We start from the raw sequence: 22463 nt of genomic DNA on the forward strand, positions 1-22463 counted from the left end.
GACCATCAGTCTCCCAGATCCATAGTACCCAGTCCATGCCCAGCTGTCTTCAAAACAGGCCCCACGTTGGTGATCCCAGGGCCTGGGAGAAAGCCAGGTGCAGGAGCCACTGCCTCGGCTGCCCAGGTGGAAAAATAAGTTGAACAACTCCTTTGAGAAGCTGGGCTGTTGGGAGGAGGAGAAAGAGAGAGGACAGCACTGTGGCCTCAGGGACATTGGCACCCCTCTCATGGCAGGAGCTGGAACTGGGAACAAGAGCTTCTGAGAGTCCCTTCCCCCCATGGAACAGGCCACCTGCTTCGGGCTGGGCTTCTGGCTCAGGTCTGCAGACAAACGTGCATGAAAGTGACCACCTCAGGGCATCTGTGTGCCAGGCACTCCTGTAAACACAGGACGCTGTAGTAAATATTGGCCCACAACCTTGGCCCTGTGAAGCCAGCATTGCTGTTGGGGACATGGGGTAAACACCTGAGATAAGTGTCACCATTGCCAACTGACCCACCCCCAACTCAGCAGAGTGAAACCACCGCATTTCTCCGTCACACACCTGCCGCCATCCAGGCAGCTTTGCCCATCTGTCCCAGCGCAGCTGGTCCCACCAGCAGGGGCAGCCCGGTGGCCTCACCCTCCAGCAAGCTGCCCAGGTGCCTGTGTCCTTTTGGGGGTGGGGGTGGGGTGTGGGGACGCTGAAAGTGTTTCTTCAAGCCTCTCCTTGGACCAAGTTCATTCTTGTACCAGTGGCCAAAGTAGTCACATGGCCGAGCCTGCCATCAGAGGGGGAGCTCCAACTTCATGAGCTTCTGTGGTCTGACGGTGGGCACATGGAGAGCAGGGGAGAGTAGAGCCTCCGTGCCCCCAGCCCCTGGGCGACAGCCTGTTGGGCTCAACCGCTGGAAGGGGTCTGTTGGTCGGGGTCTCCAGAGAAACAGACCCTATAGGCTATATCGGGACATTTATTATGAAGGGTTAGCTCACACGATTTGGAGTCTGAGTCCCGCCGTCTGCCGTTTACAAGCCAGGGGCCCAGGAAACTTGGTGGTCCAGACCCAGAGGCCTAAGAACCAGGGACTGGGGCCCACCCACAGCAGCCATCTGCTCTCTCAGCTCATGATTCGGGGGACGGACTCTCACCTGGAGACAGTCCCACAGCCGTCTGGGCATCCCTGAGCCCACTCAGTGGATGTGCGTCAGCTGCCACGATGGGTTTCTGTTCCTTGCAGTCCAGTGACCCTGGGTGGCAACAGCTCCCCAGCCCCGTCCACACTGGGGCCTTTTTTCCCCACCTTTGAGGAATTGATATAGGAAATGAGAGGCTCAGTATATTTTCATGATTTTTAGTAAGGTCAACATTTTTGCGTATGTTTATTGTCCTCTTATGTTTCTTCTTTTGTAAATTGCCTGAGCCGGTCTCACTGCTCATTTTTTAAAAATGGAAAGAAATAAAATCTTTAAAAATAAATAAGTAAATAAATGGAAACCCTCAAACTGGCTTGAGAAGAGTAAAGAACTTTAATTAACAGCTTCCCTTTGCTGAAGACTCACTGTCTTTCAGGCAGAACTTTCCAGATCCAGCTCAGTAAGCCGAGTGTCAGGCTCGGTGTCAGGCAGAAGAGGTGGCAGCGCCGTTGCCCGCTGCCCTGAGGAGACACACGGAGGCTCAGGCTCGGCCGGCGCCACGGTGCTCACTTCTGCCCTGGGGGTGGCACTTCCTTTCCTGGTATTCTGTTGGCCTTTTCATTTCATTTTCAGTTGGTTTTGAAGAGAGAGCTAAAACTTAGAAAGCTGAAGTTCTCAATCCTTTCTTCCACAGCCTTTGCTTAGAACACACACACAGATGCCTGTCTTAATGCACGGATGCTCTCTTTTAATGCCTGCAGCCAATTCCTTGGCAGTGTGCTGAGAGGCGGCGCAGCCTTTTTTCCAGGAGACCCCAGCTGGGAACGGAAAGACCCTCCTTTCCCCTCGGACTTCCACACGGTCCACACCGCGCTTCCTTCCACAGCCCTCAGTCTGCCAGCTGCAGAATTACTCACGGCTAGAAGCCCTGCCTCCTGCCCCCTCAGCTGTGTGGCCCCCCTCCCCACAGCTGCGGTGACCCCCAGTCTCCCCAGGGGCTGCGTCCTGTGGTGAGTGGAAGGAATTTGGGAGAACACTGCTCGCTCAGCAGTCTGGGCCTGGGGAGCTGGGTGGGGGCACTGGATGGTGGAAAATCACACGTGGCTTCCAAGTTGTTGGAAACCAAGAAAAATGTTCTGCCAGTTGTGCACATGGCAAGACATCCTCTGGGAGACCCCCATGACTCTGGAACCACCTCCTCAGGGGCAGGCGAACAGCCAGACTGCAGACCAGGGGTGGCTTCCTGCACCGCCCCCTACCAGAGGGAGGAGCAGAGGGACGGCACAGGCCCATGTCCTTCTCACGGGGTCTCTGGAGGCAGACCCAGGACTCCAGGAGACCGGGAGGGGCCGGGGCCTGATCCTGAAGCCTGACATCCAGAGCCCAGGACCCTGAGTGCTCCAGTTAGACCATCCTAGCAGCCTTGCTGGGGCCAGCTGGGCCCTGGAGGAAGGCACCTCAGAAGGGCCCACTCAGTATTGTGACTTCCCTCCCACTGCGGCCTGGCCTCGGGTGACTGAGTGGCTGCCTCAGAGGCCCCAAGCGGCCAGTTTGTCCTCCTCCGGGACTCCAGAGCCCGCCACTGCTGTGGGTCCTGTCCCCGCCTCCTGTGGCTGCCCCAGCTAGAACGCAGGCACACTGGTCCTGTTGGCTGGCGAATTCCCACCCTACCCAGGCTGAGGCACCAGCAGGAGGGGCTGGTGCCCACGGCCCCATGGCCACAGTCTAGGGAGCTTCAGAAGGCCTCGCCTGAACTGTCCCTGCCCCTGACACACCGTGACCTGGGCACGACACTTCTCTCAGAGCCAGTTTCCTCATTCGGGTGTGGGGAGGATGGTGCACATACTCAGCAAGCATCGATCACTGCCCAGCTGCTGCCCATGCACCCGGACCCTGCACCAGAGACCGATGTCAGGAGTCTCAGCCTGGGAGCAGGGTCTCCCACAGGCCAGGACACTGCTCCCTTGGGTCAGTGCCCTCCCCTGTGCCCTCTGTCCTGGGATGCAGTCACTGACTTCCCCTTCCCTCTGACTGTCTTCAGGGGAAGGCTGGACTCTGGGCAGGGCTCACGGGGCAGCTCCCTGACAGCTCCCTCTGTAAAGACCTGCCGGTGATGCAGTGAGCCATCAGGGACACACAATCACATGTGCAAGTGGCCTGGGACCCAGACGTCATGAGTCAGGTGCCGTGGGGCAGGGGAAGTGCTGAGGTAGTGAACTTTCCAGCCACAGTGACATGCAAAGTATGGCAGCTTTGGGCGGGATGGCCTGGGATGCAGGAAGCTGAGATGGGGCTCCATGTGTGCAGAGGTCTCTGCTGACACCTTTAACAGGGCCAAGTTCCCTGAGAGACCAACGTGACTCTTCCCCTGTGCGGGGCCTGGAGAGGGTCTTCATGGAGAGCTCACCTGGGGTTCGGGACAGGGTTCTCCAGGGGCTCCTGAATTCCCTGGCCTTGGACTGATGGAGGTTCCAGGATCAGGCCCCAGCCCCTCCCAGCCTCCTGGAGCTGAAGGCTGAGGTGGGACCGACCCTCAGGCCCCCCAAGGCCCAGGCCAGCATTGTCTGCAGTTCCCAGCTGTCTGTGCAGCAAAGATGCTGAGCCTGCTTGTCAGGGAACATGCGAATGGGAGACTCCTATTGATGGGGGAACTCAAGAGCTAAAAATGTGTAGTTTTGATTATGGTTGATAGACTTAGTGATTAATGCAAGCAGAAAGCTGATGTTCCAGAAAATGGAATGCAGGACTGGACCCACCCAGACACCAGGAGGTGCACAAGCAGTTCCACCTTGTGCCCCAGGACTACTGCCAGTGATGAAGACAGTATCTGACCCCTGGCTGGTGTCACTCAGGGGACTGAGCGCCGGCCTGAGAACCAAAGGGCTGCTTGTTCGATTCCCAGGCAGGGCACAGGCCTGGGCTGCAGGCCAGCTCCCCGGTTGGAGGCCTGTGAGAGGCAGCCGCACATGGATGTTTCTCTCCCTCTCTTTCTGCCTCCCTTCCCCTCTCTCTAAAAATAAATAAAAGCTTTAAAAAAAAAAAAGAAAAAAAAAAGAATAAAGCGCCCACACAGATTCCATCCTTGTCTCTACTTACTGGTTCTGGCAGTGACAGGCAGCATGAACACTGACTGACTTTTCCGGTTTCACTCTCAGGGGCAGAGGGCCCATCATGGATCCCCCGCCCCCCTTACAGCTTCAGGGAGGCCTCTGGGATGGGGAGGAAGCAGGAAGCCTCTCCCGGGGCTGGGAGTGGGGGCTGGGCTGTCCCATCTGCTGCCATTAACAGTTGAGTCAGGCTGTTCACAGCACCTTCTGTCCTGGGTGGGGATGACCCAATCTCAGCAGGAACGGAAGGGGGTGGGCTCCACTCCTTCTCACTCCTAATCCAGCTGCTCACCCCCCTCCCAGTGTGGGTGCTTCTGGCTCCCGCCGGGGCAGGGGAGGCTGTGAGCATGGCAGCTTTGCCTGAACGTGCACCCTTCCCCAGCCTGCAGGGCTTCTGAGTGCATGGCCTTCTGATCACATCGCCCTCCACACCTGCACCACCCTTGCATATGGCCCTGCTCCTGGCCCTGGGTGGGGGCACCCATCCCGGCCTCTGTCCAGGGAGCCGCACCCTGGCAAGCAGCGCTGGACGCTCTGGTGACAGTGCTGGCCACACCCCTCTCTGCCCCCACCTTACTGCAGTGGGTTCCATAGGCCTCACCTCCCCCACCCCCCGGCTGCAGGAGGCTCCACGCAACCCCCCAGCCCACGGCCAACTCCACCAAGAACTCTCCTTCCCCGCTCTAGAAGCAGCCAGGGGGAACCTGCCTGGGTGGCCTGTCACCTTCCTCCTCGTCAAGCCCAGTCCTGCTGTGGCCCCTCAGCAGATTATCAATGGGAGGGACATAGCTGGAGGGGGTGTCCCTAGGGTGCCCTGCAGACCCCCAGACTAGTTCACAGAGTCGTTGGACATGGACGCAGATGCCCTTCCTGGTGGGGGCACTGGCCCTTGGAAGGGTGAGCAGCCACAGGTGGCATGGGCCACTGGCCCCCACCTGCCTTCCCCGCACTTGGCCGCTGGGCCTGGGGAGCTTGGTGTCAATGCGGCCCCCTCAGCACACGGTGACAGGACCTGGCTGCCTTCCTGCACCCGGACAGCCCAGGCCCGGCCTGAGGGACTTCCACTGTGCAGTCTTAAACCTAAGTTGGGTTGCAGCTCCACCCACCAGGAGGGGTTCGACTTGGCACGGAGAGCAGTCGCCCCCTCTCCAGCTGCCCAGACCCTCAGGGTGAAGGATTCCCCACTCCCTGGCCCCCACCCCAGGGCCCAGCGCCACACGAGGCCATTGCTCATGTTCCTGGTGGTGACTCACTGTGGCTGAGGGAAAGGTTCTATCCCTTCTCAATGTTTTCATGGCTCCTATTTTCCCTGGCAGAGGAGCTGGGCCTAAATCTGATCCATGTGTGAGCCAGCTGACCTGGCCTCTGTGGGAAGTGACGGCCCACGGCCTCCAACCTCCCTGCTTCTCACTCGGCGGGGGGCTAAAGAGCAGATTCCAGGACAGGCCCCACAGTGGCTCAGGCTCACAGAAGCCATTTATGGGGAAAAGCTGGCTTCATCCGCCTGCTGCCAGCCCAGCCCCGGGACACATGGCAGGGCACATGGCAAGACACACAGGAGGGCAGGGACAGCCAAGAAGAAGCAGGCCTGCTGGGGGCTGAGAGCCCAGTGGGTGCACTTGTCTCCCAGGGGAAATGGGTGCTGAAGTTGTACTGGGCACAGCTTGAACAGGACTCTCAGACCTGCGTATCCAGAGCAAGGAACACAGGTAAGAGCAGAAGCTGACACAGATCAGATGGCCTGGCAGGTCCAGCTCTTGACACAGTCCCACTGCTGTGTAAGCACAAGGCTGAGCCTGTGGGAAGTAAAGGAAGGGCCTGGAAAGGAGGCGGGGAGAGGAGGCAGAGCCCCGGGTCCCGCTCCCCGTCCTGGGCTGAGCTGGCAGCCACCCTCCCTCCTCCCTGCAGAGAGCCCTGGCGGCTCCCTGTGCAGGCTGGCCAGGGCTGCTGGGGCCCAGCTGTGCTGACCTGCATTCTGGGCTCTGGCAAGAGGGGAGGAAGGAGACCCTGGCTGTCTGGCACCTCACAGGGAAACAGGAGCCTGCGCCTCCTATTTGGGTGGCAGGTGACTGTCTAGCCCACAGCGTGTCGCGGCATGCGGCTTCCTTGGGTTGAAGGTGCACATCCTCTTCCCAGCTGGTCACATCCTTGGGGCAGTGTCTGGCCTCCTCTTGAGGCCCCATGTCTTCCACGTGGAGCTGAGCTCACAGGTGTGGCCCCTACAACTGGCCCTTCATCTCGCCTGGCTTCATCCGAGGTTGTGCCACCTGCTTCAGCGGCCAGATGAGCAGGCCGCTGCCTGCCGACTCCTTGCTAGGCTCTTAATTAGTGCCCAGGTACCCTCCCTAGATGGCTGGGAGTGCTGGAGTGAGCAAGATACCCTTGACCTTGTATGGAAATCCTCCACACGCCTGACAGCCCATTCCTGTGGATTCTACAGACAGCTTAATAAAAATACTTTCCTCCCAACCTGCTCCATCTCTGCCCTTTTCCAAACCTGACCCAGTGTGCGAGGGCCTGGGAGGGGAGGAGCACCTTACTAGGGGCTCCTACCCGCGCAGAGCAGCCGGCCTGCCTCAGGCAGTTTTGCTCCTGCCCCACCTGAGCGTGGGTTCCCAGGGCCCCTGAGCAGGCACAGGGCCGGCTCATCGTGGACCTAGGAAGTTAGCTGGTCGCCTGTAAGACAGAGCTGCCAGTTCAAGGCTCCAGAGAGAAGGAAACATGGGGTAGCCAGGTGCCCTCGAGACCCTTCCGCGGCCGAGATGGGGAGGGTCCCAGAGCCCACAGTTCCTGGCTTGCCTCTGCTACCAGAGTTCCCAGTCTCCTCCATCGGGCTTGGTGGCACATCTCGCCCCGTGTCCAGGCTGGCCGGAGGGAGGTGCTGCAGAGGGAGCCAGGCAGGGCCGTCAGCTCCCTCGACCCCCATCCACGCCGATCCTCCCTCCCTCCAGGCCTCCAGCCCGAGACACCGCCCCCGTTCCCACTCCGGGAAGTACCAAGCGCGCCGAGCCCGCTGTTCCGCACCCCCCCCCCCCCCCACGCCGCAGCCCCTTCATCCACGCCCAGCTCCTCCTCTACCCCCTCCGCCTACCCCGGGGCTGGGTGGGGGGAGCCGATTCCGGAAGCCCCGACGCCCCCGCCCCGGCCGCCGCTGGAGCTTTGTAGAGGGCGGTCCGCATCAGAGCGCGCCACGCGGGGCCAGAGCTTCCAGCGGCCGTCAGCGCCTCGGAATCCCCTGCCACCCCTGCGTCCCCACCGACTCCTGAGCCACTGCCGGGCCCGGAGACACTGCGCCCCTGCGCCCCATCCCCGATTCCTCCCGCGCCCCACCCCAAAACCCCCTGCGCCCCACCCCGATTCCTCCCGCGCCCCACCCCGGTGCCCCCCGCGCCCCACCCAGCTTCCTCCCGCGCCCCTCCCCGGACCCCCGCCCCCTGCCCCCCTCGCGTGCCGCGGCCATGGCGGCTGTGCGGGGGGCGTCCCTGCTCGGCTTCCTCCTGGCGCTGCTGGCGCTGTGCCCAGGGGGGCGCCCGCAGACGGTGCTGACGGACGACGAGATCGAGGAGTTCCTCGAGGGCTTCCTGTCTGAGCTGGAGCCGGAGCCCCAGGAGGACGAGTTGGACCCCCCGCCGCCCCCTGAGCCCACCCTTCGGGTCCGCAAAGCCCAGACGCGAGGCAAGCCGGGCGCGCGCCTAGGCGTCGGCGAAGAGGGTAAGAGCCGGGCAGGGGTGGCCCTGGCTTGCTGGGGACCTCGGGGCGCCCTGCGCCTCAGGTGAGAATGCGGGCCTCCTCAGGGTTTGGCCGCTGTCCAGCCTGCCTGGCTGAGGGACAGCTCTGTGAGGCACGAGACTGCCCAGATGTCTGGCGGACACTGTGCCAGGCGCGGTCAGCGCTGGCCGGCAGCCCTTTGGGCGCCGAGACACACGCAGCAGGTCCGCTGCCCAGTAGCTCCTGACATCCCTCGTTCCCAGCTCTCGGTGGCCCAGGAAGACTACGCTTAAGCCAGCAGGGGACTTTGCTGCCCTCTCCCCTGGGCAGTGCTGAGAACGGTCCTGCTGTCCCTACGGGCCACTCAGCCTGTTTGTGGCATCCACGGGCTTGCTGGAGTCACTGCCAGGGTCCTAGCCTCAGCTTTCCCTGGAAGGGTGCCCAGCACCCTCCTGCCGGGCTCCTGCTCCCAGAGCACGGAGGGAGAAGACCCCTCCCCCAAGGGCTTGTTGTGAGTGCTCGGGAGATGATACATCAGGGAAGCACGCTGTCCAGCCTCTTACGTAATCGGTGGCAGTAAATCTTAGCTGCTCACTGTGGCAAGGGTCTCCCTGATCTGTCCCCCAGGAGACTGTGACCCACCACCCCTCACTCCGCAGGTCAGCAGCCCCTGCCCCGACTCCGGGGCTTTTCTGGCTCCCTCATCCCACCCCAGCGCGGGGGGCCGGTCCTGGCACCGACTGGACCTCCCCCACCTCCAGCTCACATTCCAGGCTCGCTGTTCTGGCCTCTTGGGATGTCCTGGGCAGCCTGTTTCCCCCAGGTCTGCACTCTGTAAACTTCCCGGTGTTTCCGCCACTTGGTCCCCAACCTCCTTCAAATTCTCAGCCCCATGCCCTGCCCAGCCCCTGCCTGACTCTGAGAGGGGTGAGCAGCTCCTGCCCTGCTGGCCCCTGCCCTCCGCGCTCTGTCCTCTTCGTGGCCCCAGGACCCTGCTGGTTATGGCTTCCAGCCACCCCAGACCCTTCCTTCTCCACAGGCCTTGCCTACCAGCGCCCCTTACTTCTGAAGCTTTTCTTGCACCCGCAGGGAGCTTCTGGAGGCCCAGGAATGTCCCCACCCCTCACCCTTCACTTTGCATGGCAGTTGGCAGAGATGAGACTGCCTCCCCCATGAGCCAGGGGACGGCCCCCCTCCCGAGACCAGGATGGCTTAGTCACCTGGGTGCCTTCGTGTCCAGCACAGAGTAGCACTCCCTGAGGTGGTGCATTGCGAGGGGGCCCCTGTTCCTCAACAAGGACGATTGGGAGGACAAGGGCCTGCTCCGTGGGAGCTGAGCCACCAGGGCGAGGGTGGATCTGTGGGTGCCTGAGCTGAGATGTGTCACTGAGGCAAGTGACTTAACCTCTCAGTTTCCCAACCTGGGAAATGTGGGATGAACAGGAGCCCCTAGGCCCAGGTTGTAGGGGGGCCACATGGGGCACAGTGCGGGCTTTCCACTGATGGGACCTCCACATGCCTCTTGGACAGCACCCCCAGAAAAGGCCAAAGGAAAGAAAGGGAAGAAGGACAAAGGCCCCAAGGCGACCAAGAAGCTGCTGGAGGGATCCCCTAGGCCACCCAAGAAGCCCAAGGAGAAGCCACCCAAGGCCACCAAGAAGCCCAAGGAGAAGCCACCCAAGGCCACCAAGAAGCCCAAGGAGAAGCCACCCAAGGCCACCAAGAAGCCCAAGGAGAAGCCACCTAATGCCACCAAGAGGCCCCTGCCTGGGAGGAGGGCCCCCACCCCAACCCCCACCGAAACTCCATGGTGGCCATGGTCCCAACCCCTCAGCCCCAGCCCCGAGGGGCCACCGCAAGAGGAAGGTGTGTGTCAGTTCTTCTGGGTTGTGGGCTCTGCCCTGCTGGACTGCAGGGAGCAAGGGGTGAGAGTGGGTCCTTGGTGGGGCTCTGGGCCTCTGCTTCCTGCAGACCCTCAGGTCCCCTGGCAATTGGGTTGGAGCTCCTTCAGGTTGCTGGAGGGGGTTGCTAGTGGTCTTGTGGGGGGCTTGCTCTCACTGTCCTGGTATCTGTCCCTTAGACCCATCCAGAGCCACCCCTCATGTGTTGCTGGGCTCGGAGCCTGCAGGGGCCCACCCAGTGGGGCAGCTTTGCGGCAGGGCCTCCCAGACAGCAGGGCCTGGGCTCCCCAGGTCACCTGCCAGCGCTCTGCCCCTGGGAACAGCAGCAGAGTGCTGAGGGTGGGGCAGCCCTGGCCTCTGGGATGTGAGCTGAGACTTCGGGGGTGTCCGCGGGGCCCAGGTGTGGTGGGGGCTCCCGGAGAGGCCTGTGGTCAGTGCCGGCCTCCCATCTAGTCTGTCTGCCCTTGGGTTTGTGGTGCAGGTGGAGCCCTCCCGAGTCCCTGGCGGGGTCCAGGAGGAGGGGCTTCTGTGGAGCACCAGCCTGGTGAGTGGGCGCCAGCCGTCCTGGCTTGCTGGGTCTCCAGGGTGCCTGGGTGGGGGTGTTGGTGGGCGTCTTCATCGAGGCAGCCACTGGCATTTCCCCCCAGAGCCGGAGGAGGAGACAGAGCAGCCCACACTGGACTACAACGACCAGATAGAGAGGGAGGACTACGAGGACTGTGAGTGGGATCCTGCTGTGCGGCCACCACCTGGATCTAGACCCAGGGCACCCCCCTCCAAGCCCTGCCGCCTCTGCCCCACTCAGCCCTCCCTCTCCCCCAGTCGAGTACATCCGGCGCCAGAGGCAGCCCAGACCGCCCCCCAGCAGGAGGAGGCCAGAGAGGCCCCGGCCTGAGCATCCCGAGGAGAAGACTGAGCGTCCGGGCCAGGGGGTCACAGCCCCAGAGGAGAAGGAGGGGATTGGTAGGATGGGGCAGAGGGGGAGGGGGATGCCCGTGAGAGGCTGTGTGCCCACCACTGACTTCCACCTCTGCAGAGCTGCCTCTGAAGCCCCTGCCGCCCCTGTTGCCCCCCGACTATGGGGATGGCTACGTGATCCCTGACTATGACAACAGTGAGTGTGCCCTGCCCACATCACAGGGCCAGCATGGTGGCGGTGGCCCCCATGTCCCCATGTGCCAGCAGCCTTGCTGCCCTCATCTGCTCTCCTTGCTCAGGCTGGGCCTTCCCTTGACACCTTCCTGGTTCCTAACTCTGCTTTTCCTTTAACTACCCCCTCCCCACCTCGACCTTTCCTTCTGAGCCCCAGCGGGCTCCTCTCCCTCTGCTCAGTTCCCTGTCCCATTTCCTGGGCTGCTAGCCTCAACCCTCCAACCCTTGGCCCCAGCTCAGCACTCATGACCAACCCCCTCCTGGCCACTGGTGCCATTGTCACTCAGGATGTGTCCTCCCTGCCCCCGCCCTGCCGAGCCCATTCCCACGTGCCCAGGGCAGTCCTCCTGCTGCCTTTCCTGGGGTCTCCCAGTCCCACCTCAGCCCCCGCAGCCTCTTACTCTGGGAGGACGCTCCCTCCTCCCCTGGGCCCATGTGGATTCTGAGGCCCACTGACCCCCTCCTGCCCAGTCCTGCCTGCTGAGCTCCTGTGGACCCAGGAGCCCTGGCCGGTGCATCTCAGCTGGGCTCTCCCTCCCCCAGTGGACTATTACTTCCGGCCTCCCAGCCCCCGGAAGCCTGACGTGGAGCTGGAGACTGACGAAGAGAAGGAGGAGCTGAGTGAGTAGAATCCTGCTGCCCCCCCCCCCCTTCCACGCCAGCCCCTTCCAGCCCAGGGCTAAGGGACAAGCCCTTCCACTTTTCAGAGAAACCCAGAAAGGAGGGCAGCAGCCCCAAGGCGGAGACAGATGACAAGTGGAGGCTGGAGAAGGGCAAAGACCACAAAGGTGTGTGTCAGGGCTGGTCCCCGGGCCCATGCAGACTGGGTCCTGGCGGCAGAACAGCTGGATCCTGGGCGTTCCAGGGACCTCAGCACCCAGTCCTCCCTTCATTGTCCTCAGGGCCCTGGAAGGGCGAGGAGGTGGAGGAGGAGTGGGCTCCAGCAGAGAAAGTCAGTGAGTAAGGGGCCTGGGGGTGGGGGTGGGGGCAGAAGGTGTGTGACGGAGCTGGACAAGTGACCCCCCAAGGCCACATGTGGGTCCCAAACCTGGATTTCCTGCTGGTGCTCCAGTTCTCCAGAACCTTTCCTGCTCTTAAACTCTTGGGGCCAGAGGGAAGGGGCCTGGAGTGTCCCTGCCTGGGCCAGCCGCAGGGGACAGAGCTCATGGCACAAGGCAGTTGTGCAGATGGCCCCAGTGTGGAGGGTGCCTGCAGTGGCTGAGCCCTGGGGCGATGGTCCCTGTGATGTCATGTGAGCCTGTGGACCCAGGAGTGGGGCATCATCATCCAGATGGGTAGCACAGGCTGGGAGAAGGCTCTGGGGTCCTTGGTTCTGAGTTTGGTGGAGGCCACCAGCCTGGGGTGCTGTGTCCCTAGAGTGCCCCCCCATTGGGATGGAGTCACACCGCATCGAGGACAACCAGATTCGAGCCTCCTCCATGCTGCGCCACGGCCTGGGGGCACAGCGCGGCCGGCTCAACATGCAGGTGGGTGCTAGGACACGCCCCTCTCCCAGCTGGGCAGGCTCCGCCACCCACCGAGCAGCCCCCCTCCCTGCGCCCCACAGGCCGGTGCCACGGAAGACGACTACTACGACGGGGCGTGGTGTGCGGAGGACGACGCTCAGAGCCAGTGGATCGAGGTGGACACCAGGAGGACCACCAGGTTCACGGGTGTCATCACCCAGGGCCGCGACTCCAGCGTTCAGTACGTAGGCTCACAGGCGCTTGGTGGGGGATGGGGAGCTCTAGGCCCGGCTCTGAGTCCCATTCGAGACACTTCTGTGAGTCCCCCAGGGCCCCAGCCCCCTCCTCAGCCATGGCAGTGTCCAGATAAGCAAACCACTGGTCTGAGGCCATGCAGTGGGCACGGGAGCCACTCCTACTGCCGGCAGCACCACACAGCCCTGCTAGCTCTTAAGTTCTTGGGCCCGGGAGAGGGGCCTCAGACCAGCCTTGCCCTGACCGCTGACTGCCGTCCACTCCCCAGTGATGACTTTGTGACCTCCTTCTTCGTGGGCTTCAGCAATGACAGCCAGACGTGGGTGATGTACACCAATGGCTATGAGGAAATGGTGGGTACCTGTGCCCTGAGCACAGCCCCCAGTGTCTGGGCCTCAGGTGGGCTCTGGCCCGGGATGGGGTGCTGCTCTGAGGCCCGCTTCCCCCCAGACCTTCCATGGGAACGTGGACAAGGACACGCCTGTGCTGAGCGAGCTCCCGGAGCCTGTGGTAGCCCGCTTCATCCGTGTGTACCCCCTCACCTGGAATGGCAGCCTGTGCCTGCGCCTGGAGGTGCTGGGCTGCCCCGTGTCCCGTGAGTGCAGGGGGTGGCAGGGGCTCGGGGGGACGGCCGGGGCTGGGCTGGCAGCTGGCCGGCTCAGGGCTCTGCCTGCCTGCCCCTCCGCAGCTGTCTATAGCTACTATGCACAGAACGAGGTGGTCACCACCGACGACCTGGACTTCCGGCACCACAGCTACAAGGACATGCGCCAGGTGGGGGGCTGTCCCGGGATCAGGCTAACGGAGCTGGTGTGGGAGCTCATTCTGCTCCCATCCCAGACACAGCTAGCCTCGCCTCTGGAAGGAGGAGATCTTCACCTGACCTAAGGGGCGGAGCTCCCCTGCAGAGGCCACGCCCACCACAGGGGCGGATCCTGGGGCAGCGGAGCGGCGGGGAGGCTGGGTGCCTGGGCCGAGTGACTGGTGTTCCCTCCCACGCGCAGCTGATGAAGGTAGTGAATGAGGAGTGCCCCACCATCACCCGCACGTACAGCCTGGGGAAGAGCTCCCGTGGGCTGAAGATCTATGCCATGGAGATCTCCGACAACCCTGGGGACCACGAGCTGGGTGAGGCCTCCAGGGCCCCTGAAGGCTGGGCTTTCCCCCACAGATTAGAGGCAAGGCCATGCTGCAGCGCAGCCTGCGCCTGGATGTTCCCAGTTCCCCCCCACCCCTCCGACTCTCCCTGGAATTCTTGTGGGGGTCCCAGTCTGTCTTGCTGAGCCCTACAACCCTCAGCTGCCCCCAGGCCTCGGGATGAGGCCAGATTGGGTCTTTCCTCTGATCTCGCTGGCCTCGGTAGGCTGCGTGGTTGCTGAGGCTCCTGCCCTTGCAGGGGAGCCCGAGTTCCGCTACACGGCTGGGATCCACGGGAACGAGGTCCTGGGCCGCGAGCTGCTGCTGCTGCTCATGCAGTATCTGTGCCGCGAGTACCGCGACGGGAACCCCCGCGTGCGCAGCCTGGTGCATGACACGCGCATCCACCTGGTGCCCTCGCTGAACCCCGACGGCTACGAGGTGGCAGCGCAGATGGTGGGTGTCAGGCGTCGGGATGCGGGCGGTGGCCTGTGCAGGGTGCAGGTGAGGTGGGCGAGGCTGGACCGCCCATTGCTGACACCCCCACCCCCACCCCTCCAGGGCTCTGAATTTGGGAACTGGGCGCTGGGGCTATGGACCGAGGAGGGCTTCGACATCTATGAGGACTTCCCAGATCTCAACTCCGTGCTCTGGGGAGCTGAGGAGAGGAAATGGGTCCCTTACCGGGTCCCCAACAACAACCTGCCCATCCCTGAACGCTACCTCTCCCCAGACGCCACGGTGAGGACGCTGCCTGGGCAGCAGGGGCTGGGGAGCAGCCTCGACCCAGGGCCCTGGCGCTCTAGGCACTGACTGCTGGGACAGGGGCAGGAGGGCCGCTACAGGGTCTCCACGGAGGGTGGTAGACGCTGTGGCCAAGACCTCACACAGGGTCGCCCCCAGGTGTCCACGGAGGTCCGGGCCATCATCGCCTGGATGGAGAAGCACCCGTTTGTGCTGGGGGCGAACCTGAACGGCGGCGAGCGGCTAGTGTCCTACCCCTACGACATGGCGCACACACCCAGCCAGGAGCAGCTGCTGGCCGCGGCCCTGGCGGCTGCCCGCGGGGACGACGAGGACGAAGTGTCTGAGGCCCAGGAGACTCCGGACCACGCCATCTTCCGCTGGCTGGCCATCTCCTTTGCCTCCACGCACCTCACCATGGCCGAGCCCTACCGGGGAGGGTGCCAAGCGCAGGACCACACCGGGGGCATGGGCATTGTCAACGGGGCCAAATGGAAGCCCAGATCCGGGAGTGAGTCAGCTCGGGAGGGGCTGCGTGGGGCGCTTGGGGTGAGGCGGGTGTGACTGGTTCCGTTTTCCCCCACACAGCCATCAATGACTTCAGTTACCTGCACACCAACTGCCTGGAGCTCTCCATCTACTTGGGCTGCGACAAGTTCCCCCACGAGAGCGAGCTGCCCCGAGAGTGGGAGAACAACAAGGAAGCCCTGCTCACCTTCATGGAGCAGGTGGGGCTGGTGGGGGGCGGGGCAGCGCCGGGAGAGGCTGTACAGGGCTGGGACAGGGTCCTAGGGGACTCCAGCACAGAGGGGCCTGCAGAGGGCAGGGGAGTGGGCACAAAGGTCAGCATGTGGACACCAGACCTTGCCTCCTTCCTGCAGGTTCACCGTGGCATCAAGGGGGTTGTGACAGATGAACAAGGCGTCCCTATTGCCAATGCCACTATCTCCGTGAGTGGCATCAATCACGGTGTGAAGACAGGTACCTGTGTAGACACCTCTACCCCACAAACCCAGGTGGGGGCCCAGATCTGTGCTGGTCTTGGCAGGTGAGCCCAGGCCTGGGCCCAGCAGGTGCCTCTCCTACGGATGCTTCCAGACGGTCTAGGGTCTGCCCCAGGTGGAGGGGGGCTGGAGCCTGGGAGTGCTGCCCTCGGGCGGCTGAACCTGTGCCCTCTTGCAGCCAGTGGTGGCGATTACTGGCGCATCCTGAACCCCGGGGAGTACCGGGTGACGGTCCAGGCGGAGGGCTACACGGCAAGCACCAAGACCTGCAGCGTGGACTACGACATCGGCGCCACCCAGTGCGACTTCATCTTGGCCCGCTCCAACTGGAAGCGCATCCGGGAGATCCTGGCCATGAACGGGAACCGGCCCATCCCACGCATAGACCCTTCACGCCCCATGAGCCCCCAGCAACGGCGCCTGCAGCAGCGGCGCCTGCAGTATCGGCTGCGCATGCGCGAGCAGATGCGGCTCCGCCGTCTCAATGCCACTGCAGGTCCAGCCACCACCTCCACGCTGTCTTCCACGCTGCCCCCCTCGTTGCTCCCCACCCCTTCCCATGCCCCCTCCCCTGCCCCCAGCTCTACCCTGGGGCCCTGGCACTTTCTACCTGGGACCACAGCTGACTGGGAGGAGTCTGAGACTGAGACCTACACGGAGGTGGTGACAGAGTTTGGGACTGAGCTGGGGCCTGAGGAAGAGGAGGGGGGGTTGGAGGAGGAGGTCACAGGCCTGGAGTTCCCCTTCACCACACTTGAAACCTACACGGTGAACTTTGGGGACTTCTGAGAACAGATCTGAAAATGCCAGACCCACGCCAGGGACCTGCTGCTGGGCCAGCTGGGTTGCCATCAGCCCACTAAGACCACCCCCCTCCCCTCGGGCACAAATGTCACCAACACCTAGAAGCCAGGGTCTGCCTGGCTCCTGGCTGCCTGCCAGCCTCAGAGAGGATGCACCACTGCAGCTGGGAGTCGGGGCAGGCCCAGCCAGCCCAGGGCAGACTTCTCCACCGCCCACCCAGGCCACACCAATAAACAGCTCATGGCACAGGTGTCACTGACTGCTGGCCTTCTGACCGGCTTGGGGAGAGGAAGGAGGAGACTTAATCTGTGTGGGCTCCCTGCACAGGAGGCCCTGGCCTAGCCCCAGGTCTGCCAGGAGATCCATTCCAGGCAGTGGCCAGGCTTTATTCACAGAGCGGGCTGTAACAGTGCTGACGCTGCAGGCACATGCTGGGCCTCCAGAGAGGCTGCCTTCCTGATTCAGGGACCCGGGCCCAAGCCGCCAAGGTCGTCGTCCTCTGCCCCGAAGCCGGAGAAGCTGATGGGCTGGCAGGTCAGGCTGCGCAGGTTCACAAGGCAGGCAGTCTGCGTGGCACTGAAGTCTGGCACAGCGACCAGTAGCACCGTCTGGTCCTCAGGGCCTGCAGAGGAGCCGTGGGGTGGCCCATTTTAGGTTCTGGGTAAGCGCTGTTTCAAAAGGAAGTCACCCCAAGTAAACAGGTGTCTGCCATGAGCCCTGTGGGAGTGCTGGCCACAAAGGTCCTTTGGACCAGACATGGAAAGGGCCAAGGACACCATAAAGGTCAAAGACTAATGCGATGCTGACCAGAGATGAGCTGATGCCACCATGTAGGCGTGGACAGGCTCGGCCAGCGCCAGCTGGGCCTGGGTGTCCCCCCCAGGGCCTGGGGCTCTGGTATGGGTTTTCTTCCTTGGAGCCTCGTCCCCAGCTGAGAGCAAGTCCCTGCGACAGCCCAGGCCTGGGGCCCCCAGAACACAAAACTTACCTTGGATGGTTTTGGAGCCAAAGCTGGGGGTGTTGCCACAAAAGTAGACGTGTGGGCAGTCCAGGAAGATGAACGGGTCAGTTTTGTAGAAAGGGTAGCAACCTGGAGAAGGGCCCGCAGCTGAGAGCGGGGCCTCAATTCCGGGGCAGAATCAGGCTCTGCGGCCACTCCTCAGGCCCCAGCAGGGCCAGCGTGTGCACACCCACACTGAGAGCCCTCCAAGCACCATGGGTGGTCCCCACCACATGCAGAGTCCCATCTGTTACCCAGGGTGTCAGGGGCTGTGGGGCTGATGTGACGGACTCGCAGAGTCCACTCCAGGATCTCCAGGTGATCCTCCATGCTGCTGTACCGGAAAATGTCGCTCACATTCTGTCCTGCGGTGCCCAGGAACCTGCAAGGCAAAGCGCGGCTGACCCCACCCCGGGGGCTAACACCAGCACCCCTCCCACAAAGCCGGTCCGGAGCTTGCCAGGCTCTCTCATGGGGGGGTGTCCCCAAGCCACCGCTGAGAAAAAGGCCACCTGATGTGGGCTCTCTGCAGTTCTGGACCGGACATTCCTTTCCCAATGCAAGAGGCCAAAGGCCAGGGGTCGGGCTGGAGTGTGGCTCTGCTGGTACCTGACTCCGTCGACAGTGGCCTGGTAGGGGTTGGTGACCAGCTGGAGCGTGGAGTAGGCAGTGGCCAGTGGGAACATGCAGGGGTGCAGGGGCTGCTGGGGCAGCGTGTAGTTCGTGGGGTCAAACTCGCCTGGCATCACGTCCACGGGCACCGAAGCCTGGAGGGCACAGGCAGGGGAGCCTCAGGGCCTGGCACCCTCCGCGCAGCCCCGCTCGAGCTGGTGTGTCTGCCTCCGCCCGCCGCCCTCCGGGGCCCGCCCCGCCAGCCCCTAGCTCTCACGCTCAGCTGTAGGAGGATCTCGTCCAGCATCTTGATGGCCTCCACACTGGCGGCCTGTGTTTTCTTGGTCAGGTACTTGGCCTAGGAGTAGAGTCCATGCAGCTGTGGGGCCCGAGCAAGCCGTAGACCAAAGGGACACTGAGCCCCCAGGGTGAGACCTAAACAGATGTGGTCCCAGCACGACTGCAGGGCGCCACCCACCAGCTCTGGGGGACCCTGTGCCCAACTGGGGGGAAGAAGGGGCTGCCGAGGCAGGTGGGTGCGTACCTTGTTGATGGAGTCCCTGCTCTGGGTGCTGTGGCTGAGGAGATTCCCAGCAAGGATGACCCGGGAGATGTGGGCGGCGCTGCACTGCTCCCCCTCGTCCCCCAGCTGCCCCGTCACCACGTCCACCAGCAGCTGCGTGCCCAGCAGGCTCTCGCCTCCACCTCCACCCAGGCCCAGACCGGACACTAGCAACACAAACCTGCAGGAGAAGTCAGGGTCCTCCTAGGGGCCCTGAAAGCAGGCGACCCCCTCCCCAGTGGGCCACTTGGGAGCCCAGTGACTGTGATTCCCCTAGACCACTGCCAGGGACCCCAAGCGCCTGCTCACCTGTCCAGGTCAAGGGGTGGTGCAGGCGTCTGAGGAGCAAGCCCTGCGAAGCAGTGGTCCTCCACCAGGAACTTGCCCTCGTCTCCCACGGACCCCAGCACAGCCAGCACTGTCCCTGGGAAGAGCAGCATCAGGCCCCGGAGGGGAGCCCAAGGGACCCCCTCTGTCATCACCCAAATGGCAAAGCCGCCCGTTCTCTGCCATGCTGGTGAATTCCCACTCAGGGCCCACTTCCCGGGACCGCTGCCTTCGGGCAGAGGAAAAGCTCACCCCTCCTGGGTTTCACCCACTGCCTAACCCTAAACCCAAGGCTCCAGGAAGGCAGGTGTGCGTCAGCGCCTAGATGCCAGGCCACCCCCTCCCACTGCCCACCTGTGACGAGCTTGGACACGTCAACGGTGCCTTCTAGTTTTATGCGCTGCAGTTCATCTTCCAAGACCAGCTCATCGTCAGGGTGGATATACTTGCTTCGAGGAGGCTGGGGGAGTAGGTTGTGCTGGACGGGAGAGGCGAGAGGCGGTTTTGGAGCCAGAGCGCCCCAGGGCCCCATAGGGTGCTGCCCCCCACAGGCCAAGGCCCAGCCCCGAATCCCTGGGTCCAAGGCAAGTGGCCCCTTGGTGTCCCCAGGGACGTGTTCTGGGGAGGCACATGTAAGCTGCGGCCTCACCTCCTCGCTGACCTCCCGCAGGATGGAGGGCTGCAGTGGCATGGCCTTGAAGAGCGTCCCCACCACACAGCATTTCTCCCCCGCCTGCAGCTCACACAGCTTCCTCACGCGGACTCCGCTGCCTGTGCACAGAGGCCTGAGCTCAGAGACCGGGCAGCCCTTGTGGCCCCCACAGGGCACTGACACAGGCCTCCCCGGGCCCAGCAGCCAGGGGTCCTGCCTCTGCGGGAGGGGGTGCAGACCACTGAGAACGAACTTCCCCACAGTGGTCACTTACCCCACTGCTGCTGGGCCCGTGTCACTAGGAAGGGCCTCATCTGGATGAGGCGGGTGGCATAAATGTGGGCATACTGCCGGCTAAAGCTGCGCTCCCCCAGCCGGAAGGGCTGTGAGGCGTTGGAGTAAGCCACCACGGGCACGCGGGCAAAGGTGGCGTTGCTGGCTGACGGTGGGCACAGCAGCGTGTGGGCCCTCTGGGCGGCCTGCTCAGAAAACATGGTGCGTTCGGAGTCCAGACCGCTGGGCCCAAGCCAAGGAGGAGGTGGTCACTGTGAGGACACAAAGGCACTGCTGCAAGCCCTGCCCACCCCCAGGGCAGCTGAGTTCCTGGTGTGTTCGCACACAGCTGACCATTCGGCACCCACAGGCCACCAGGGAAGACAGGGAAGAGCTGCAGCTCTACCAGATCAGGGCTGAGTGGCTCCTGGAAGTCGGTCATGTTGGATACCAATGTCTTCCAGAGAGGGAGAAAAGGAAAGCCAGGAATACGCGTCCCACCTGGAGCTCAGGCATGCCTGCTCCACAGCTCCACCTGAACACCTACCAGGGTCTCAGACCCACATGACTCAAATGAATTAAGTCCTCATCTGCCCCATCCAGATCCCTGGTACCTCCATCTCAAGGCACAAGGCCAGATAAGCCTACCCAAAGCCAGCCTGTTATTAAATAAGAATAAAAGTCCTCTGCTCTGAACTCTCCAGAGGTTTCCCACTTCACTGAGATCTGCCCCGCTGGTCCTGCCCTCACGTCGCTCCCACGACGACCCACCTTCAGTCTTTGCTCACATCTCACCTCCTGCAGCTGCCACCCTCCCCGGCACTCTGCTTCTTCCAGGTTTCTCCTGGCATTTATCCTCGAACAAACGGTACATTTAAAATTTACTGTCTGCGTCCTCGACGAGAACACAGGCTCCGGGACAGCAGAGGTGTCGGCGCCTGACCCCGTCTCAGCAGCAGCCATAGCCCCCGACGTGTGCTGCAGGCGTCCCGTGCTTCTGCCCAGGGCACGGGAGGGGTGGTCTCGCCATGCACAGGCCCGGACCGGGCCCACACCTACTCCTCTTCCTCGGGTGACTTGTGCCCGATTTCTACCGGACAGACCCGGGGAGGAATCTGAACCTGGAACTTTCAGCCCAAACGTGCATCGTCGGGGGCTGCACCCTGGCCGCACTCCCGGATGGAGCCCCGCCGGCCCCCGGCCGCGGCCCCGGCCTGCGCTCCGGGGGAACAGCAGAGACCCTGGTGAGACCCCGCGAGACGAGGCTCAGCCCGCGATCCCCCGCGGGACACCCACAGCCCCCGGCCCACCTGCCCCCACGCCGCTCCGGCCACCCGAGTCGCCTCTCACCTCGTCGCGCGCCGCATCCGCCAATCTGCGCGCCCCATCCGCCTGTTGCTGCATTTTGCCAATCGCCGGGGCGCTCCTCTCTGTCCATTACCGCAAGACCCGCCCACTGCCGCGCGCCGCATTCGCCAATCTGGGCGCCGCACCGGCCTATCGCAGCGTCCCGCCAACCGCGCGCCCCGGCCCCCACCGTTGGGTCTCTCCAATCCGCGTGCGCCCCGCCCCACCCGTCGTCAGTGCGCCGCTAGTGCGCCAAGCCACGCCCCCGTTCTCCAGGCAACCAGGGGCGGGCAGCCTGACCGTGTCCCCAGCGTCTGTTCTTGATACGGTCTGTCCTGTAAGTCAGCGGGGCAGCGGCCCGGCTCCCTGCCCGCTCAGCAGCCCGGCCCCGAGCGACAGACAAGACGCACACACAGTGACTGTGCTGTTCTCTCAGCTTTTATTAAACGCAGGTTCACTCGGAGTGGAGCATAGCATGCGTTAATATCCTAGTCACGCTCTTAACAATCTGGGGGCGTTACAACGCACACACAGCAGTCAGCCGGCGCTAGCGAACCGGAGTCCCAGAGTCTCAGCCTGCAGGCCCGGGAGACAGCGTGGAGGGCAGAGGAGTCGTCAGCGTCTCGCAAGAAAGGGTCTCCGGAGCCAGGTGGGCAGCAGGGCAGGCGAAGTCTCCAGTCCAGCAGTGCAGAGCCTCCGGAGGGCGGCTGATGCCAAGGGAGGCCAGCGTGGCGTGCAGCGGCGCTCTGATGTGCGGAGCTCGGCTGTCTCAGCAGCGGTCTGGAGCCTGCCTCAGTTATACCTGGGAAGTGGGGTACTCCACCCTTCTGGGTCTTTTGATAAATGTCTTAGCACCCCTGATGCCAAGTGTGGAATTTGTTCAAACACCTATGGGTGTTCTGCTTGACACCCCTGCTAGCAAGAGTGAAAATTCCCCAGGAGCCCATCTGTGGGTGGTCCCTCTCTGCAGACATGGCCATTCTGATCACATGGCAGATATCTTAGCTGTGTCCCCTTGCCAGTCGTGTCTTAGAGTGACTTTAGCAGTTTTCCTCTTGAACCAAAGTGTCATGGCTACTGAAAGCCATTTTAGTTGACATAAGTGACTTCACTTTGCTTTATATATACTTCATGTCTTCTTGATCGGACCAACGTCATTTTATTGGTCCTACTCTCCACAGCGCGTGTGCGTGTGTGGGCGTCGACCGCACCCTCATGGAGGCCAGTCCCTGACATTCTCACACCTTCAGGCTAGACGGCGCCCTCACAGCCCAGGACCCTTCTGGCGCCATGCTC

General features: G+C 62.9%; 2 protein-coding genes across 4 annotated transcripts; one reads left to right on the forward strand and one right to left on the reverse strand.

Annotated features, from left to right (window-relative positions):
* The first annotated feature begins 7655 nt into the window (after positions 1-7655).
* On the forward strand, positions 7656-16645 carry AEBP1 (AE binding protein 1). The gene is made up of 21 exons (XM_090286951.1): positions 7656-7934; positions 9462-9797; positions 10314-10376; positions 10480-10551; positions 10655-10795; positions 10869-10946; positions 11528-11605; positions 11692-11772; positions 11887-11940; positions 12362-12471; positions 12552-12691; positions 12974-13058; positions 13156-13300; positions 13394-13479; positions 13710-13833; positions 14102-14298; positions 14404-14583; positions 14746-15097; positions 15175-15314; positions 15468-15567; positions 15769-16645. The coding sequence occupies exons 1-21, from the start codon at positions 7682-7684 to the stop codon at positions 16377-16379; spliced, it is 3426 nt and encodes a 1141-aa protein (XP_090143077.1). The 5' UTR covers positions 7656-7681; the 3' UTR covers positions 16380-16645.
* Positions 16646-16699: 54 nt separating this feature from the next.
* POLD2 (DNA polymerase delta 2, accessory subunit) lies at positions 16700-21262 on the reverse strand. 3 transcript variants are annotated; one of them, XM_090286954.1, is made up of 11 exons: positions 21171-21262; positions 19822-20092; positions 19545-19666; positions 19250-19373; positions 18878-18986; positions 18551-18749; positions 18284-18364; positions 18004-18161; positions 17649-17776; positions 17383-17484; positions 16700-17016 (listed from the first exon to the last, which is right to left on the reverse strand). In XM_090286954.1, the coding sequence occupies exons 2-11, from the start codon at positions 20039-20041 to the stop codon at positions 16856-16858; spliced, it is 1404 nt and encodes a 467-aa protein (XP_090143080.1). In that variant the 5' UTR covers positions 20042-20092; positions 21171-21262; the 3' UTR covers positions 16700-16855. The 3 variants fall into 3 exon arrangements, with proteins under 3 accessions (XP_090143080.1, XP_090143078.1, XP_090143079.1); XM_090286952.1 differs by having other exon boundaries at positions 18878-18992; XM_090286953.1 differs by lacking the exon at positions 21171-21262 and adding an exon at positions 20616-20788 and having other exon boundaries at positions 18878-18992.
* Between the last annotated feature and the right edge of the window lie 1201 nt (positions 21263-22463).

The sequence above is a fragment of the Furipterus horrens genome, unplaced genomic scaffold (assembly GCF_987537825.1).
Source record: "Furipterus horrens unplaced genomic scaffold, mFurHor1.1.pri manual_scaffold_9, whole genome shotgun sequence".
In the NCBI taxonomy this organism is placed as follows: domain Eukaryota; kingdom Metazoa; phylum Chordata; class Mammalia; order Chiroptera; family Furipteridae; genus Furipterus; species Furipterus horrens.